General features: G+C 36.2%; 1 protein-coding gene across 2 annotated transcripts; it reads right to left on the reverse strand.

Annotated features, from left to right (window-relative positions):
- On the reverse strand, positions 806-16,851 carry LOC109348416. 2 transcript variants are annotated; one of them, XM_019588858.1, is made up of 13 exons: positions 16,674-16,851; positions 16,364-16,464; positions 15,376-15,605; positions 14,965-15,132; positions 14,419-14,785; positions 14,176-14,319; positions 11,965-12,117; positions 11,747-11,863; positions 5,565-5,645; positions 4,871-5,020; positions 1,782-3,365; positions 1,356-1,412; positions 806-1,102 (listed from the first exon to the last, which is right to left on the reverse strand). In XM_019588858.1, exons 1-13 carry the CDS (start codon positions 16,702-16,704, stop codon positions 1,076-1,078), a joined length of 3,210 nt encoding a protein of 1,069 aa, XP_019444403.1. In that variant the 5' UTR covers positions 16,705-16,851; the 3' UTR covers positions 806-1,075. The 2 variants fall into 2 exon arrangements, with proteins under 2 accessions (XP_019444403.1, XP_019444396.1); XM_019588851.1 differs by having other exon boundaries at positions 806-1,177.

Genomic DNA, 21,159 nt, shown 5'->3' on the forward strand with positions numbered 1-21,159 from the left:
CTTTATCTTTGTTATTTACGATTTAAAAAGTACTATTTCATGGATCATTGATGCCATGTGTAGCAAACAAATGCAATGTTTATGTATTGTTAGTATAAAAATTTGTACAAGTGATTGTGAGTACATATTTCTGCAATATGTAGAGGCAAAACACACAAGGATTTGTATCTGAATCTGAATATATGTACTACCCAACCTCAGTTTAGATTCTTTTATTCAAGTGAGTATTACATTCCCTAATTTGGTCATTTGTTGAAAGTGTGTCCAATACACGATGACTAATCGTTATTAATATTGAATTTAATTTGAATTTGATTATTTACTCTATTTTTAATTTTGAATAAATATTATTAAATATTTATAATATATAATATGGATTAGTATTATTCTATATCTATAAAATTATGGCAACCTGTAATGGTATTGTAATTAATCATATCTTACTTTAATAAATCCTAAACTGTATTGCCTTTTGAGATTGAATAAATTCAAATTTTGACACGATTCAATGAAATTCAGATAGCTCAAAGATTAAGGTAAGTTGGTTAGGGAAAAACAAAAGTTACTTCATTAAGTAGCACACATTTAATTCCTCTTAAGGTTTTGAGTTCAGTATTGTGAATGGAGAAATTTTCACCAAGAGAGTTAGATAGTTAGTCCTATCATGTGGATATTACATGCTCCAAAATGTGTCATTGTTCAAAAATGTATCAATACCATAATTGGTCACATATTTCTTATGAACTAAAACCAAATTTTCATTATCCTCTATCTTTCATTTTTCCCAAGAGAGAATCATCTTTGTTTTATTTTATAAAACAATACATTATATGAGTAAGTGGATTTTCTGAAACTTGTTGCAACCCTTGGCAATCTGAACCACATCTATAAACCAAACATGACTATAACTTCTTTAACACTATAATTGCATATTACTGCTTATCAAATAAAAAGTTGCATATTATTATAAACGTTTTTTAGCTACAATCTCATACTTAGATAACGTTGGGCCAAGTCCTTGCAGAGTAAATTCTGAATTTTACCATTGAAAACCTGTCAAACCTACAAGGAAATATTACTCTAATTCTTCGGTAGGTTCCTCTTGGGGTTGAGATGGAACAGGAGAAGAAACCAATCCAGATTTGCTTGATTGTTGCCATAATATCGCTCCATGGCCCTGCATGACCCAAACAAAACACACAATAAATGAAAATACAAAAATCAGATACTTTGTTTAAAAGGGGCAAAGAAAAAGCAATATTTGCATTAAGAAATTGAATTTAACTACACAGAAGCAACTCATTCCATGGAAAAAAAATACCATTTTTTGTATTAAGAAATTGAATTTAACTCACCTGTGATGTAACTATTGTCTGTCCTTGCCCTTGGTCTGTTATGGGGTGGCTGCTGTTCTGCCATTCAACGAAACTTAATTAGAAGAATTAAGAGTTCAAAGATTGATATCCAAAGAAACTTCATCTCTCATCCACTCAGCTTAAGCTGAAAATCAGCTAGATTTTTTGCCTAGAAAGAAACTATCTATCCAAGTTTCAACAGTTATAATTAAAGACATAGATTCAATTATTATTCGAGGGAAATCAAAGTGAGAAGTTTTAAAGTTTCCAACAGTGAAAGAGAAAGACTGAATTATATTGGCCTACAAGAAAGTGACCATTCTCTCCTATGGATAAACAGGACTTTAGCCATTAGGAGAGACTAAAATATATCCAAATGAAAGTGATCATTCTCGACCTAAACCCGAACTTAAACACATATTGTACCTGTGTTGACGGCAGCTGCTGCTGCTGTAGGTAAGCAGAATGATGCTCTTGCTGCTGTGGTTGCTGCTGCTGCTGCGGAACCTGGTATTGCAACTGCAATTGTTGCAGCTGTTGTGGTTGAAGATGTCCCATTTGACTTTGGTGTTGAAGTTGTTGTGACAGTTCTTGATGGATGGGTTGATCTTGCAAATGAATATAATTTTGTTGTAGCTGCAACTGTTGCTGCTGCTGGTAGTAATAGTATTGCCAAATCTGATTATATTCTTGGCTGTTCTGCACAAATCCATACTGCCCATTGCCTTGCATTGAATTTTGTAATACATGTGATGTGGTATCGGTTGCTGGTGGTTGGGACTGAGATAAAGAGTTCTGTATCTGAATGTTTTGTATAGGCCAATTCTGAGCTGCCATATAATCAGTAGGAGTAGCAGTGGCTTGAAACTGATTTTGTCCTTGACTATATTGCTGAACTTGTACTTCAGACAGGGAGGGGTAAGCTGGAGTTACAGGCATTTGTGTTCCTCCTTCAGATGGATGGAACTGTTGTGAAGGTAGCTGCTGCCTTTGGTGTGGTTTTCGATGTGTATATCCACGACGACCATATTTGGGACCTCTATGAAATTTACCAGCATTTCTCATCTGATGCCCATTTCCACTACTGTTTCTGGAATACCGGGGTTGTAGAAGTGGTCTTCTTGCTCCATAATCCTGGCGGCCTACTGAAGATGGACTATTAGTTTCAACGTGAATTCGAGCAGACTCATAATCTAGCGTGCTTGCAGAGTTGTCTTGATTTGCAGTATGACCACCCGCTATTGCTCTACTGTTTGACTTGCAGCTTTCTGGAATTCTATCACACTCCTCAGACATCATTGGTACTGAATCAGGACATGTATTTTCCTGGGGCTTCAATGACACACTTGTAAGAGAAATTCGCTTCAGTTCTTCAGGCTCAACCTCACAATTTCCCCGAGAATAAGTATCATTTTCTTTTGAAGATGCTTGGAAAGCTTGTGACGATTGATTTCCACTGGTTGTTTGATAAAATAAATTTTCTGATGAAACATTGGATTCAGAACAATATTTTTTTAAACGCTTCGCAACTACAGAAGATTCCTCTTTCACTTCCACTAACTCTGCAGATAACACATTATTTTCCGGATCATTATCTCCTGGATCCTCAGAAACCTGGAAAGGTGCTTCTCTTCCTTTATCTTCTGCTCTGTCATCTGATTCGATGATTTGAAGCCTGTGCTTAACAGTATCATTAGACGGAGTACTATGATTTTCTGCCAACATTATTCCATCATTTGCATCATCAGTTTGGGTGTCACAAAATTTCTGTGATGACACTTTCTTATCTTGTAAAGTTAAATGACCCTGCAAGACAGAACTAGAATCGTTCGATGGCTGATTAGGGATGGCAGCAGAAGTCTTTCTTGTCTTGTCCTTGATCAAATTTAGCGATATTCTACATTTATCAGATTGCAGATGTAAATCCATCCTGGCAGAGTATGGAAATAACTTCATGTGCCGATTCCATGCCTTCCTCACATCATGAATGGTTCCACAATAGTCAACGAACTGGTATTACCATAGAAGGGTCAGTATCAATTTCTATTTTCTAGACACTTGGGTTCATAGCTCAAGTGGGAAAAGTTTACTGTAAAAGTGTCAATATCAAAAGGATCAATCCTTAGAAAATCAAACAAACTATCAAAACTTCACAATATATTTTTTTTCTGTTCAATAAAATGAATGTATAGTATGTATAAATAAACGGTAATACACTTTAGGTTAAATTACTTGGTAGGCCTCTTACCCATATAGTTTCACTCAATTATAGATCCCCAAAGTTTAAAAGTTTTTAAGAAGATCCATATACCTTTAAAAATATTTGAATAGGTCCTAACTAGTAGACAGCTATTTAGACTCTGTTGCAATTACAGATTTCATGGAATGAACATAACTATAACCTAATTGAAAACTTAGTTCAAATATTTAGGCTGATTTAAAAATTTATAAGCATAGCCATAAAAACTTTTAAACTACAGAATTATTTAGCAATTTAACCTAAAATTTTACTGATACGGACTAATTTAATCATAAGACAAATACATAATAAATAAAAAGAAACAGAACAATAATGGGAAACCATTGGTTAAGTTTGTTTACTCTAGGAGAAATAGACGGAAAATTAGTAATTACTAGTAATTATTTATTTAAGACAGTTACGTAATTATCATTTGTATGGCAGCAATTATTAGTAACTATTTTGTATCTGTATAAGGGTCTAATCATAGGGACAGTTTCAGTGGGCTAGTAATAAGTTTCTGGGCAGAGAAGATATTCTCTGAAGGAGCATTGCTCTGGGACAAGAGTCGATCTGTTGTATTTGTGTGTAATACTAATAATTTACCAAATTTCATCCTGCAAGTACGGGTTTCTGTCAATCGGTCCGACCTGCCGGCTTGTACACAGAAGATGGCCAAAAGAATGGAACAACTAGAACCAGTGTTGGACTCGAGGGGAGGACAACCAGAAATTGATGCATTTGAGACAAGGATGATTGTTTTGGAGGAAAATGTCATATTGCTTTACTAAGCAACAAGGGGGCGCATGAACAAAACCAAGAAAGGCTTTCAAATAATGGAGGAAATGAAGATGGAAGCCCATTTATCACAAAAACATGTTCGAACCAGAAATGGGACACCGGGATCATCGAGAGCAGAGAGTGACCGTGAAGATCAGCCAGCTCCAATGGGGAGGCATAAAACAGGGGAAAACTTGGTTGAAGACTTGAGAACTGCAGTTAAAAAGGTAAAATTGCCTTCTTTTTATGAAAATGTCCATACGATCAGACTCTTACACAGATAAAAAATAGTAACTACATAATTGCTGCCATACACAATAATAACTTCATAATTGTCTTAAATACATATTTACTAATTCATTAATTTCCTTTTTATTTCTCTCAGAGTAAACAAGCTTAACCACTGGTTTCGCATCAAACAACCACTTTATAATACTTAACTCTTAAATTATAACGAAGGACTCCAGTCTAATTGAGTCCACAAGAGAAATATGACCTCTAGGTATAATTTTGATATATCCTCAGCATCTTTTGCACTTAGACGTTGAGGTCCATTAGGACTTGGAGATACTGCATCTGCAACAATGGAGTCTATTTCAGCCATGTGCAATGGCCCTCCATGCACCACTGAAAACTTTATCAACTCCTGCAAACGTACATCAAGACAACAGAAGAAATTTTAAAATAATAATTTAAACTTAAACACGATTTTAACAAGAAATCAAAATGATACATTTTAGAATAAAATCATTCCTAAGCTTACGGCTGACAACTCAAGCTTGATAGAAATAAAAACCATTCTCAAAAGACCAAAACATTGATTACAATTTAAGCACTAGTTAATGGTGACACTGAGCTTTCTTCACAGCAACACAAAATGAGTTTTGCCTGATGATGGTAGGTCAATTGGTTTATAATGATGCGTCTATCTAGAGAGAATTTAAGCTTTCCTTTTCTGGTTCACATGCACTTGGGATTCATTCCATCATTGTGATTTGGCTTCTGAGTCTATCTATCATCAAATAATTAAAAGCTTTTCTTATCTGGTGTTTCAGTAGGTCTTCTATACATCAGTTGAAAACTTAGCCCACACAGGTATATATACAGGCATACTTGTGAAAAATTGAAGTTTAGGTCTATTTGTTTCTACCAGTGTTATATTAATAATATATAGGAAAACACAAACATACCTCCAGAAGCAATTTATTTTGAGGCAAATTTCTGATACCATCAACTAAGACATCTCTAGCAGCATCCGCACTGTTTGTACTCTAAAAACCAAGAAAGGAACAAGAGGGGGGGAATTAGTAAATTACACTTTCATAGTTACTCTTTGATGATTTTGATATGCTAAGTTAAACCTTTTGTCTAGCACTGAATAAAGTGAAATTGGGATAAAGAGTAAGTTGAAATAACTAATTATCATGAGTAATTATAGCCTAAAGGTAATCAGATGAAGTCTCTGACTCTACTGAATGTTTTTTCTTTGAATCCTGTCTATAAAGTCAAATATATTGCTGGGGTTACAAGAAGAAAAACAAATAAGGGAAGAATTTTTCCAAACAATCCAGTAGACGATGCTATTGATCAAGAAGACAAGAACAAAACAAAAAGCATACAACAATAGGGATACCATTGCCAAGTAATTTAGTGCAAGTATACTTAAAGCAACTATGCACATAAATATACTTAAAAGGATATAAAGATTGATATTCTTCAATTACACAAGATGTCAGCAAGGGTTAACAAGGAAGCAAAGATAAACACATTAGTAGACAACATGTTGAATATGCTTGAGGTAATGACAAAGTGAAATATAATTAGAGCCCCTGGGTTTATGAGAAATTCCTTTGTCTCTCAAATTTTGAATTACTCCAATTACACACTCTTAGTTTCAATTAGGCCCACACCAAACTGTATACAATTGGGAATCAGCACTTATTAGAATAATCTAAGGTGTTGTGATTCTGTTTTTCTATTATTTCTTATGAGAGAAATTGGTTGTGCCTAGCTTCACTATGCTGAGCTGGCAAACCTTATATAATCACTCTCTTCCTTGTTTGTATGTAGTTTTTTGATAATAACAAATTCAGTTTCATTAATCCTTCCTCATTCTTATATTCTTCTTCTCTCTCTATCTCTCTGTAGCCATTTTCTTATATGGTATCATGCCTTCTTCGGCTCCTGGTGCCTCTCTCTCATCTCCTCCTCCATCCACACCATTTCCGACTCCGCTGTAGACGGTGGCGTCACCGTTAGTTCTTCCTGCTCCGACGATGAAACTAACGGAGTAGAACTTTCTCGTGTGGTGACATTTCATGATTGCCAAACTTACTTCCAACATAGCTAATCGATTTGTTCTTGGAACCGAAATACCTCACCGGTTTCTCACTAATAATGATCGTCTTATCAACAAAGTGAACTCTGCTTACTTGCGTTGGGAAGAACAAGATCAGGCGATTTTTTCCTGGATCTTGAATTCACTTTCTGAAAGCTTACAACCTCGTGTTGTTGGTTGTCAACACTCATGGCAACTCTGGGAAGAACTGCACAATTTTTGCAGTTCTCAAATGAAAGCAAGAAGTCGACAACTCCGTTCTCAACTTCGTTCAATTACTCAAGGATCGTTGTCGATTTCTGAGTACTTTAGGAAGATCAAAAATCTTGTTGATGCTCTGATTTTTATTGAGCTCCGATTTCCACAACTGAACATGTTGATTATGTGTTGGATGGTTTAAATGAAGAATTCCAACCGATGATTACTTCGATTGAGACGCAACTTGATCTTCCAACACTTCATTCATTGGAATCGTTTCTTCTGACCTTTGAATCGCGAATGGAGAAGAACAAGTCAAAAGTCCTCTCTGATGCTCTATCAGTTAATATTGCTGCAGTTCCTTCTTCTTCTGCATCACCGTGCCCTAATTCAGGAAGATCTGTTCCTTCCTTATCAACTTTTTCAGATTCTCCTCAAATTCAGTCTTAATTTCAGTCTCTGCGACCTAACTATGGCTTTGGCACTTCGAATGGTGGTTATCGTGGCTATCGAGGTCGTCGTGGTGGTCGCATGCGCGGTGGAAGGGGACCTCACCGTGGTTCGTCTGTGTACTGTGATTTCTGCAACCGCTTTGGTCATGACGTGGCAACATGCTATTATGCGCCTTATGGCTACAACTCGCTAACCTACGCTCCAAGAAGTGTTGGAGTTGCTTCACGTTCGTCTATTTTTCCTCAACCTGGATTGGGCCATCATTCAGCATATAATTTCTCTCATGGACCTGCTCAGGCCCAACTTCTTTCATATACGGATCACTATTACTCTCCCCCTTCACATTTTCCTCCAACTGCAGCACACTACACTCTTGGGCCTCACACATCTCAGTTTGGGCCTCCTTCCTCTCAATCTCTTCTAGGACCAGGTCCTCACTCATTTGTTCCTTATGGTGCTAATAATACTCGAGGGCTTCCCTATTCTCCACCTTCCTACACACCTCATGCAATGACAGCAAACATTGAAGCTCCCAAACACTCTACTTGGTATCCAGATTTGGGAGCCACGAATCATCTCACTTCAGATGCGGGTTTAATTCATACTCCTACGGAACACTTTGGTCCAGACCATATATTCTGGGTAATGGTCATGGTTTACCAATTCATTCCACAGGGAGTTCTCATTTTACTTCTTCTACCTCTCCTCTTTCATTTTCGTTACATAACCTTTTACATGTTCCTCAAATTACGAAAAATCTTCTAGTGTCTCCCAATTTACCAAAGATAATCACTGTTATTTTGAGTTTCATGCTGACAAATGTTTTGTTAAATCTCAGGTTACTAATGAGCTTCTCCTTCAAGGTTCTATAACCAAAGATGGCTTATATGCATTTCTTGGTCTTCTTCCCAGCTATGTTTCTAGTTCTAGTTGCTCCTTTGCTTCTGGTTTAAATAATACAGTGAACAAATCTGTTGATCACTGTAATAGGACTTCTTCTATGTTTAGGTCTTTTCATTTGTGGCCTTGTAGACTTGGTCATCCTCATGAGGCCATTGTCTATAATGTCTTAAAACATTGTAAAATTCCCTATGGCAATAAGAACTTCACTGATTTTTGCAATGCCTGTTGTATGGGTAAAGCTCACAAATTACATGCTCCTTTGTCTTCTACTATTTACAATAAATCTTTTGACCTTGTGTTTGTTGACTTGTGGGGACCTGCACCTCAGTATTCATACTCGGGTTTTAGATGTTACTTTACAATAGTAGATGCTCACTCTAGGTTCACTTGGATGTTTATTATGAAACAAAAATCTGATACTTTGTCTCTGTTCCAAGTGTTCTTGCAATGGGTCAAAACTCAATTTAATACAACCATTAAGGCTGTTCATAGTGACTTTGGTGGTGAATTTAGACCATTCACCACCTATCTTCAGTCCTTAGGCATACAATATAGGATATCTTGCCCTCACACACATCATCAGCAAGGTACGATGGAAAGGAAGCATAGGCATATAGTTGAGACAGGATTAACTCTTTTGTCTCGTGCTAAACTTCCCATGAGCTATTGGGAATTTGCCTTCACTGTTGTTGTGTATTTAATTAACAGAAACCCTACACCTACTTTACAATATCAATCCCCTTACCAGAAACTGTTTGGCACCATTCCTGATTACAAGTTTCTTAAAGTCTTTGGGTGTTCTTGTTTTCCTCTACTTAGACCCTACAACAAAAATAAGCTTGAACCTAGGAGTATTGAGTGTGTTTTCTTGGGTTATTCTCCTAATCACAAGGATTATAAATGTTTGTCTTCGGGTGGGAGGCTCTATATTTCAAAGTATGTCATTTTTAATGAACAATCATTTCCCTTTCATGATAACTCTCTTTTTGTTCATAATGACCTAACAGTTTTGTCTCCTTCCATCAATTCCATCATTCCTTCACCTCCTACATCAGTTTTCTTACCTCCTACCCCTGCTTCCTCCACTGATATCCCTTCAAACTCTGTCCCCTTGTCCACTTCCATGTCTTCCCCTTTGTCTTCTAGTCCTGCAAATACTCCCATACATGAGTTTAACTCCAGGGATACATCCTCTTCTACTGATTTGTTACTTAATCACTTGCCATCTTCATCTACTCACCCCATGCAGACAAGGTCTAAATCTGGAATTTTTAAAACTATAGTTCTTAGTGTTTTCCTCACTCAATGTGAACCTGTTAGTGCCAAGACTGCTCTTGCTGATCCTGTTTGGAAGCAAGCTATGCAAGAAGAGTACAATGCTCTTCTTGCTTTAGGAACTTGGTCTCTAGTTCCTTTACCTCCTGGTAAACATGCCATTGGATGTAAATGAGTTTTTCGTATTAAAGAAAATCCTGATGGGTCTATCCACAAGTACAAAGCACGGTTGGTTGCTAAAGGGTTTCATTAAACATTTGATGTTGACTACACTGATACCTTTTCACCTGTAGTCAAACCCATCACCATCCGTATTCTCTTAACTCTTGCTGTTACCTATCAATGGTATATTGAACAACTGGATATCAATAATGCCTTCCTAAATGGAGTTCTAAATGAAGAGGTATACATGCAACAACCTTCTGGTTTTCAACACAGTGACAAATCCTTAGCGTGCAAACTTCACAAAGCCATTTATGGTCTCAAGCAAGCTCCAAGACAGTGGTTTATGAAGCTCAAGTCTACCCTTCTCAGTCTCGGGTTTGTAGTCAGCAAATGTGACAATTCATTATTTATGCAGATCTCCTCCTCTACTCATGTCTTTGTTCTTGTATATGTTGATGACATCATTGTCACTGGCTCTTCCTCTTCTCAAGTTCACAAGGTCATCAAGGATCTTAGCTCTTCCTTTGCTCTTAAACAACTCGGGAAGCTATACTATTTTCTTGGCATTGAGATCAAACATCTCACTGATGGTTCTCTTCTCATGTCCCAATCCAAATACATCAGAGATCTCCTAGAAAGAGCAAATATGAGTAATGCCAAACCAGTAACAGCTCCCATGACAAGCAATTGCAGACTTACAAAGTCAGGAAATGATTTCTATGCTGATCCCACCTTCTATAGGTCTATTGTTGGTGCTCTTCAGTATGCAACCATCATTAGGCTTGATATTACCTATAGTGTCAATAAAGTTTGTCAATTTCTTAGTCAACCTCTTAATTCACATTGGGCTGCTGTAAAAAGAATTCTTAGATATCTTCAAGGAACTGTATCCTGTGGTCTCTTTATTCAAAACGCTACTATCTCAGCTCCCCTTTCTATCACAGCTCTATGTGATGTTGACTGGGCCTCTGATGTGGATGACAGAAAGTCTATTTCAGGAGCATGCATCTATCTTGGCCCAAATATGGTTACCTGGTGGTCTAAAAAGCAGAACACCATCTCCAGGTCAAGCACAGAGGCTGAATACAGAAGTCTAGCACTGGTAGCTCAAGAACTGATGTGGGTTGAGTCTCTTTTACAAGAGATTAAGTTCTCATACTCAACACCTACCATTCTGTGTGACAATTTAAGTATTGTTGCTATGTCACATAATCCTATGCTTCACAGTAGAACCAAGCACATTGAGCTTGATCTCTACTTTGTACGTGACAAGATTCAAAATAAGACCTTGATTGTTGTCCATGTGCCTTCAAACCGCTGATGTCCTTACCAAGCCTCTCTCCACTGATAAATTCACTAACTTTCGCAAGCAACTTCAAGTTAGAGATTATTCTAGTCTAGTCAAAAGTTTTACATACCCTCAAATTCAGGGGGTATATTAGAATAATCTAAGGTGTTGTGATTCTGTTTTTCTGTTATTTCTTATGAGAGAAATTGGTTGTGCCTAGCTTCTCTGTGCTGAGCTGGCAAACCTTATATAATCACTCTCTTCCTTCTTTGTATGTAGTTTTTTGATAATAACAAATTCAGTTTCATTAATCCTTCCTCATTCTTATATTCTTCTTCTCTCTCTATCTCTCTGTAACCATTTTCTTATAGCACTCGATGAAATAAATTATTTTATATGGAAAAATAATTCTTCTAAGAAAATAAAAAACTAAAAGATACAACAATGGACTTTTAGCTCAAGTTTCTGAGTAAGTATAGTTTTTTCCCTCTAACTGAATTTGGGTTCTCATAATTTATAATTAGATTCTTGTTAGTAGTAACATCCAACGAAATAAATTGCGCCTAATTAGGGTTCAGAAGAAGCCCATCAGGAAAAAAAATAAAAATTAAGGATGAAAAGGGAGGAAAACGAACATCCTCACAAATTTGATACACTGATTTTTATTATAACAAAATAATAATTAGAATCACATCATTAAATAAAATTGCTAAGACCCTAATGCTCAAAGCAGATGAGCATATGCTACCTACCATGTATTTTAACCGGGAGAAATGAATGTATAAAATGGGAAGGGCATGTAACCTCTTCCCCGCAGCAGCCACTTCTATTGCTTCTTTATATATACTGAAAGCTGACTCGGTATCTCCCTGTGATAAAAATAAAACACAGCACATGCAGTCACCCTTTTTTCAGTATATGGCCATTGCAGAGTTCATTTTTCTTCAATGATAGTAAAGGCTAATCATACCAAACGTTTTTCCATGTTAGCTTTTGAAATAACATTTTCCACAAAATCTGAATCTGTCTCTTTACCACTCTGAATATATGCAGCACGAGCAGCTAAAACATCTCCTATCTGTTCCTTAAACCTGGCATTGAATAAGTGGATTGCTGGCACTCTCTGCAACGAACATATGACGGAGCTATAAACATCGCCTAGTCATGCATAAAGCTATGAAGTTAAAGCCTAGAGAAGAAATTAATTAAGCAAGCTTCAGTGGGGCATTACCTAGTCATCAAGTTAGAAAAAAGTAACAGGTTAGGGAAGAATTATAGGTAACTAATGCTGAGAATTCCAGTCAACATAACATAAAGAATAATGGACAAGCTTTGACTTAAATTTAGTAACATAAGCTTCTCTAAACAAAATTAGAATCTCAAGAAAGAGTTCATCTAGTTTTTCAACTTTTTTCTTTTATGTAGAACTATGGTGTTGTTTAGCTTCATTGGAGGTGAGGAGGAGCAACAAGAATACCTCAGCAATGTTGTATCTTATCATCTTACATGGTGCTTTTAAGTGTAAAAAGAGCCCAAGTAACTTTCATAGTTCCATATCTTATGGAGCTGTAGGAGTTTCTAGAATGGTATTTAGAATTACACATACATGCTAAACTGGCTGAGTTCAAATAAAAGAAAACCATGGTTTCTCCTTAGTGTGTGTTTGGTATAGCTGCAAAAATTATATTATAATTATATTGATTATAATTATGGTCGATTATAATTGTTTGATTATAAGCTGAATCTATTCTATTAAATTATAATTAAGATAATCTTTTTCGTTTGGGGTGTGCAAAAAGAAACTCTTTCACATAGTAAATAACAAAAATGGGTCTGAAGTCGTTCGTATAAATTAATAATATTTATTTAGTACTTAATTTGGGAGTGGTAAGATGGGAAGAAAGAATTGGAGTGAAAAATAATCTTGAAAAAATAATCATGAGCTCCCAGGGGAGCTTGTAAAAAATGCTCTTTTATAAGCTAAAAAAAGGTTCAAGTTTTTGCACAAACAGACTCGTAATGAACAGATCATCAAGTAAGAAAAAATCAAATTATAAAATTTTCGGAGAAACTAGTTTCTATGAGACCAAATGTGTAAACCTGTAGTGAAAAAAAGCAACTTACTAGTGATCTAAAACCTAATTCCCTATTATTCCTTTATAATATTAAAACCTCTGTATCATCTCAGTAGTGTCATGTCCTAGAGTCTGTCAGTTTTGGGAGGGTTTTACTTAACCACCACCCCAGCCCGACGGTCAGTTTCACAATTATGTTTGTGAGAATACCCAGTCTAAGAGCAAGGAAATTAGAATGATGTCATAAACTGTTTGATCTTGCATGGTCCATACTCCATATCAATATGGTCCAAACTCCCAATTGCATTTATCTTGATGGGTAAATTATTATTTTTTCCAAGGATATTACAAGATGATTATTTTATTCATTTATTGGGCGGATTAAAAAAAATTCTCAATCAAAACATCAACCATTGTTTGAACATTATCTACTGCTTGTATGATTAAAGTTCCAACAACAAAAACTAAATAATTTTTCCCACCTAGCAAATATTTAAAGAATAGTCAATGTTGTTAACTGTTAAAAAAAAGAAATGCTAAGTAAAACTTTGGGGCAGGTTAATACACACTCCATAAAATTTAAAAAGAAAGAGCAAAATCAGCTCAAAAGTGCTACATTGCATTCCAACATCCCGGCATATCAGAACAGGAGGAATTCTGAAATCAATCACAAGCAGAGCAGCAAATAGAAGCCAGTGCCATGAACACGTTATAAAGCTATAACAAATGTAGGGGCAAATAGATGAGCTTGAAATTTCTCAATACCATTGTTATTATAGTGCACCTAAGTAACTTCGAATTTCGCTTTCTATTTTATTAATCAGGACTCATGATTAATGCATGTGAACTTCCACAGGTAAACCATTACATTTCACCTAGTTTTCACTTGTAAAGTGCAACTACAAACTTAGTCTCGACTCTCTGCATCTTAGACATATTTTCCATATTATCATTGATCTTAGTGCTTCATATATGCAATTAAAAAACCCATTATTATTTGCAATTGTTTGCCTGAATACTTTAAATAAACTTCAAAATAAGCAGATGCAAAACCTGACAATTAACATGAAATTCAAACAATTGAATCGATATAATTAGAAAGATACCTTCAAATAAGTTTCTGTTGCTCGGTGTAGAGAATAGTTTGCTATTTCTCTTCCTCCCTTGGTTTCCATGAAATCCACATAACGCATCCAGAATTCAGGGTAGTTGGCACACACAATCAAGCATCTCTCATAAAGTTTTACAGTCTAAGCAATGGGAGAAATGGAAGGTTTTAGCTAACAACTTTCAACAACAACAAAAAAAAGCAACCGACAAACTTTATTGGGAACACTGCAGAAAAGTACCCAGTCAAAATCCTCTTCAAGTTCAATAAAATCCAGATAATCATGCCAATTCTGCAATTGATGGGCATCAAGGGGACGGACATGAAAGTAGTATCTCCCAATATTAGCTTCAAATGAACTAATTTTCGAATCCAATTCACAAGCATTAAGATAAAGCTGTTCTCCAATCATCCTGTACTTGTCTAGGGCTATTGACCTTGTTGATCCAACAGATGAATCCATCATATCTTTGATAATGCAATAGATTTTGTCATCATTGCAACATGAACGAATTTCACCATCAAAACATGGTTCAGATTGTAACTCCTTTGGCGAGTTGTCTAGGCTCGCAATGCCCTCTTCGAATAAGGTTACCAACTTTATAAAACTGAAGAAATATAGAACTATTATCAGCTATGGTAAGTTTATACACTCATATATATTATGTTTTTAACTTTTTATACACAATACACGCACATTCAAGAGTTAAGCAAACACTCTTTATAACTGTATAGCAACTAGAACAATCATTCACATTCACACTTGGTACACGCAAAAAAATCATACCTATCATAATACTGCTGTAACTTTTTGGTTGGGAACTTGAGAGTTTGGATATAGATGTGAGCAAGAGACATCCACTGCTGCTGGGAAAACTCAAATTGAATATACTTGTCCCACAAGGTATTGCATAAGTAGTCCTTGCCAACAAAGGAAACGGCTCTCTGGAACAATCTGGCAAAAACATATTAAGAAAACTATCTTCTTGCCTTCAAGTATATAAGCAATAGTAAAAGCATTCAGAAAGTATGAAGAGATAATAGTTTGAAAAAAAGAGAGCAGTTAATTCTACCCAGCATCACATTACTATAACCAGCAACGCAAAGATAAATATAAGCTATATATAGAGAATTCTTTTGCCATATCGATAACAGGACTCCGCCAAAACCATTTATCCAAAGCTTTAACTATATTTACCTACGAATATCAGATGGGTCCTCAAAAGCTGACATGGCAAAGCTACAGTAATCAACCCACATGCCTACCGAATACGTTGCTGCTGACACAGCTTGTTCAAAGATTTCCACAACCTTGTCTATGCTGCATAAGTGTGTCATATGGGCAGCATACTTCCTCCAATACCCATAACACAATGGGAATTCAGATAAGAAATGGTCATAAACTACACATATTTTTTCTGTGTCATCCTGCAGAAATAGACCCAAACACCTTAGTGAAATTCCAAACTCCCGGTATCAATAATCCAAAATATCAATATAATAATTCAAAGGTGTATGCAAGAAAGCTTGATCACGAACTATCCTTCACTATAATCACATATGTAATGATATATCAATAAAAAAATACTGACCGGTGAACTTATATTCACATATGAATAGAGGGTGTGCCTCGGCCTAACAGTAAGGTGACTTGCCTTGTGACCTGCAGGCCATGGGTATGGATTCCAAACATTCATGATGTGGATGTGAATGTGAATGATTCAAATTACTCATCCCTCTATTAATGAACTATCACTCCATGGATTGTGAAAGATATTAAAAAAGGCAGCCCAATACATGAGGCTTCCAAATAGTGGAGTCTGAGGAGAGTAGTGTACGCAATCTTACCTCCACAAGCAGATAGGCTGTTTCCAGGATTTGAACCCATGACTTCATTGTTATCGTTGTGCCAAACTCACCCTCTATCGAGAAAGATATTCCACTAGAAATATTCTTGTTATTGCTTTAACTCACATTCCCCAAAACGTAGCCTCCTCAATTGCGAGGGTAAGTCTGCATATATCTTTCCTCCTCAGACTCCATTATGTATGAGCCTTGTGTGCCCGCCCTTTTTTAGGAATTTTTATGAGTGCCCATTTTTGGGGGAAACTAAATATTACTAAAAGAAAATTAAAAAAAGTCGTCAATTACAAGACATCATTTTCACATATTGGAATGAAACTTACAGGATATGCTTTCTCAATATCTGAAATCAGTGAAGTCCACTCATCAAAATCTAACGAACCCTTAGAAATAACTTCTTTAAGTTCAATATCGTCAATGCTAGCTGCAAAAATAAAATAAAACAAATAACAATCAATTCACTCTTGTTACTATGTTTCAAACATTGGTTTTATGAAGAAAAATAAGTATTACAAAACATATGAGAGATGATTAATTTGCAATAAGCTTAAACCGATTCAATAACTATTGAAAACACATAATTTGGTTAATAACAATAAATCTCCAAAAAAATAATTAGAGGGAAAATTTTACCAGTTGATTGTGTTGAGCACAACAACGCCATTAGAATGAGTGAGAAGACGAGAGTGAGATAAACGCGCTGCCACAGCGTCGCTTGTTGGGTTTAGTTGAAAGGTGAGTTTCGTTTGGGGTTCTTAATTCTGATTTCGTATGATATACAAAACGCGCATGTTGGATGCCGTTTTGCTTCGTTTTTTCGGATAATGTGTTTTTTTTATTAATAAAAGGGAATAATGGAAAGAGAAATAGAGAATCATTCTACCTCCATCCAAACAGTAAATTTCTCAAGAAGAGAAGGTGTCCAAGGATGAAAAAAGAGAATTTCATTAAAAAATTATAATTTTATACTCTAAGAAGTGTTTGAAATTATGTTAGTGATTTCTTTTATCTTTCTTAAGCAGTATTCTTATAGTATTTAGTAATATAATAATTTTTAGAAAAAAATACTTCCTTCTTGAATGAAGAAGGAGAAATGCTAAATATTGTAACATAAAAGTCATCCTAAATCTAAATAAAAAGTTTTGAATAAAAGAATAAATATAAATATAAATATAAATATAAATATAAATATAAGTGGATAGAAAAAATATCAAATGTTTTTAGTTGCTTTTTAATTATTCATTTTCTTTTTATTAAGAGTAGTTTAAAACTGTTAGAGTTAATTCTACTTCTTAGTTGTTAGTTTGTGTTGTTAGTTATGAACTTCCTCTTATAGAAATTTCAGTTAGTTGGAAGTTGATGTAATGTTACTATAAATAGCATGTGTAATTTCCTTGATTACACAATGAATGAATATACATTGCAATCACTCTCTTCTTGTCAAGCATTCTTTCTAATCTTCATTTCCTACTCTGCTTTCTTGTTTTCTTGCTGCAACAAACAACCTTCTTCTTCTTCTACCTCTTCCTCTTCCTCTTCCTCTTCCTCTTCCTCTTTCTCTTCCTCTTCCTCTTCCTCTTCTTCTTCTTCTTCTTCACTATGTCATTACCAGTTCTGGTTGGGAAGAATTATGATAGATGGCAAGTGCAGATGAAGGTGCTCTTTGGCTACCAAGAAGTTCTTGAAGTAGTGCAGAATGGTGTCCAGTTAGTTGAAGATGATGCACCAGAGGTTCAACAATCAACATCCAGAGAAAGTAAGAGGAAAGATTGCAAGACACTCTTCATGATTCATCAATGTGTAGATGAATCAAACTTTGAGAAAATCTCAAGTGCAAGAACAGCCAAAGAAGCTTGGGAGAACCTAGAAAAGTGTTATGCAGGGGCAGAAAAGGTGAAGAAATTCAGATTGCAAACTCTAAGAAGGGAGTATGAGCTGCTACAGATGAAAGATTGTGAAACAATCTCAGAATACTTCACAAAAATCAGGTCTCTCACAAACCAAATGAAAAGTTGTGGTGAGGAGATGAGAGAACAAATGATAGTGGATAAGGTCCTAAGAACCTTGGTATCCAAGTTTGACCATGTGGTTGTGGCAATAGAAGAGTCAAAAGATCTTGAGCAATTCAAGATTGATGAGTTGCAAAGCTCCTTGGAAGCTCATGAGCAGAGAATCAAGGAGAGGACTCAAGATAGAGGTGAGAAACAACCTCAAGCTCTACAAGCATACTCCTATAAAAGACATTCAAGCCAAGGAAACTTCAGCAAGAAAGGAAAGGGCATAATGAAAACTGATAAAGGAAGGAGTAGTGAGAAATCAGGACAGGACTTAAGTTCCAACTTCTCAAAGGATCAAGCAAACAGAAAGCACAAGAAGAAGTTTGATAAAAGTAAGATCCAATGCTACAACTGCAAGAATCTTGGACACTTTGCCTCTGAGTGCAGATTCAATCATGAGAATGGTGGAACAGCAGAAGCAAGATTAGCTCATGAAGATGAGTCAGATGAAGAACAAGTTATCCTCATGGTCACAACTGAAAAGGATCAAATCAATGGTGATTGTTGGTACCTAGATATAGGCTGCTCGAATCATATGACAGGCCACGTAGCATGGTTTACAAATCTTGATGAATAAGCTAAGAGCAAAGTCAAGTTTGCAGATCATAGCTTTATTGAGTCTGAAGGAATTGGAGACATTTCAATTCAAAGGAAGGATGGAAGATACTCAAGCATTCATAATGTGCTCTATGTGCCCAAGATGAAAAGTAATCTCTTGAGCATGGGGTAACTGCTTGAAAGAGGATACACTATGTCAATGATAAACAAAACTCTTAAGGTCTTTGATGCTGAAAACAACCTAATCCTAAAGGTCCCTCTATCAAGCAATAAGACATTCAAAATTGGGAATCAAGTGGTGGTCATAACTGCTTTATGTCAAAAATCTCACAAGACAGTTGGATATGGCACAAGAGGTATGCACACTTGAATTTTAAGAGCCTTGAATCATTGAGCAGAGTTGAGATTGTGAATGGCTTACCAACAATCAGTATCCCTGGTGGGTTATGTGGAGAATGCTTAGCAAGCAAACAAACCAGAACAACCTTCACTACTCACATTCCATCTAAGACCAAAAGAACACTTGAATTGGTCTACTCTGATGTGTGTGGTCCATTTGAAGAAAACTCACTAGGAGATAACAGATTTTTCATAAGCTTCATTGATGACTTCACAAGAAAAGTTTGGGTGTATCTGATCAAGAGGAAGAATGATGTGTTCACTACCTTCACCAACTTCAAAAATCTGGCTGAAAGGCAGAGTGGTCAGAAACTGCAGACTCTAAGAACTGATGGAGGTGGGGAATACAACTCAAAAGAATGGACAGAATTGTGCATCAAAGAAGGAATGATTCATGAGGTGATAGCTCCATACACTCCATAACATAATGGCACTGCAGAAAGATTAAACAGGACACTCCTCAACATGGCAAGAAGCATGATCAAAACAAAGAACCTACCCAAGAAATTCTGGGGTGAAGCAATCTCAACTACAACCTACATATTAAATAGATCTCCTACAAAGAGGCTGAAGGAAATCACACCTGAAGAAGCTTTGTCAGGTTTGAAACCAAATGTAAGCCATCTAAGGATTTTTGGCTCAATTTGCTACAAACATGTTCCTGATCAACTAAGGAAGAAACTTGATGATAGAAGTGTAAAGATGATCCTACTTGGTTTTCACTCAACAGGGGCATATAAGGTCTATGATCCCTCTACACAAAAGATAATGCTTAGCAGAGATGTAAAATTTGATGAGTCACAAGCATGGGATTGGAATCAAAACTCTGAAATGAAAAGGCAAACACTACTACATCTAGAGGAAGACAACACATCAGAACTACAGCCCTGTGTGGAACAACAAATCTCAGAACTACAGCCCTATGTGGAACAACAAATCTCAGAACAACTTGCTAATAGAAGATCTAGTTCAAGAAGACCTTCCAGAAAAAGACAAGCTCCACAGAGATTGAGTGATTATGAAATCTTCCCAGATTCAAGCATTACTACAGAGGGAGATCTTGTGCACATAGCCCTGCTAGCAGAAATGGAACTAGTGAGCTTTGATGAGGCAGTAAAAGAACCTCACTGGAATGAAGCCATGAAGGAGGAACTCAAGTCAATTGAAAGAAATCAGATTTGGGAACTCACTAAGCTACCATCAAACAAGAGAGCAATATCTGTTAAGTGGGTCTACAAAGTAAAAGTAAATCCAAAAGGTGAGGTGACCAAATACAAAGCTAGATTGGTGGCAAAAGGGTTCCTGCAGAAACAAGGACTGGATTATGAGGAAGTGTTTGCTCTAGTGGCAAGAATAGAAACCATAAGGCTAGTTGTGTCATTGGCAAGCTATCACAATTGGCCAATCCATCAAATGGATGTTAAAGCTGCTTTTCTGAATGGACCTTTAGTAGAAGAGGTTTATGTAACTCAACCACCAGGCTTCATAGTGGCAGGAAAGGAAGATCAAGTCTACAAACTGTAGAAGGCTCTCTATGGTTTGAAACATGAACCAAGGGCTTGGAATAAGAGAATAAATGGATTCCTTGCACAACTTGGTTTTCACAAGTGCACTGCTGAATATGGAATCTATGTAAGAGGTTCAGACATAGACAACTTGCTGATAGTTTGCTTATATGTAGATGACTTGTTGGTAACAGGCAAAGAGATCAAAGAAATTTGTGCATTCAAAAATGACATGAAAATTGAATTTGATATGAGTGATCTGGGCAACCTATCATACTTCCTTGGCCTACAATTCACAGAAACAGAAAATGGCTTCTTCATGCACCAAAGCAAATATGCTCTTGATGTGTTGGAAAGATTTCAGATGGAGAACTGCAACTCAGTCTCTACACCAGTTGAAACTGGAAACTCTAGAAGCTCAACTGATGAAGATCAAGCAGTAGATCATACACTCTTTAGGAAAATGATAGGATGCTTGAGGTATGTATGCAATACAAGACCATACATTGCTTATGGTGTTGGAGTAGTGAGCAGATTTATGCAAACACCAAAGAAATCTCATCCCCTTGCTGCAAAACGACTCCTCAAGTATATAAAAGG

This window comes from Lupinus angustifolius, chromosome LG01, assembly GCF_001865875.1.
Source record: "Lupinus angustifolius cultivar Tanjil chromosome LG01, LupAngTanjil_v1.0, whole genome shotgun sequence".
Classification (NCBI taxonomy): domain Eukaryota; kingdom Viridiplantae; phylum Streptophyta; class Magnoliopsida; order Fabales; family Fabaceae; genus Lupinus; species Lupinus angustifolius.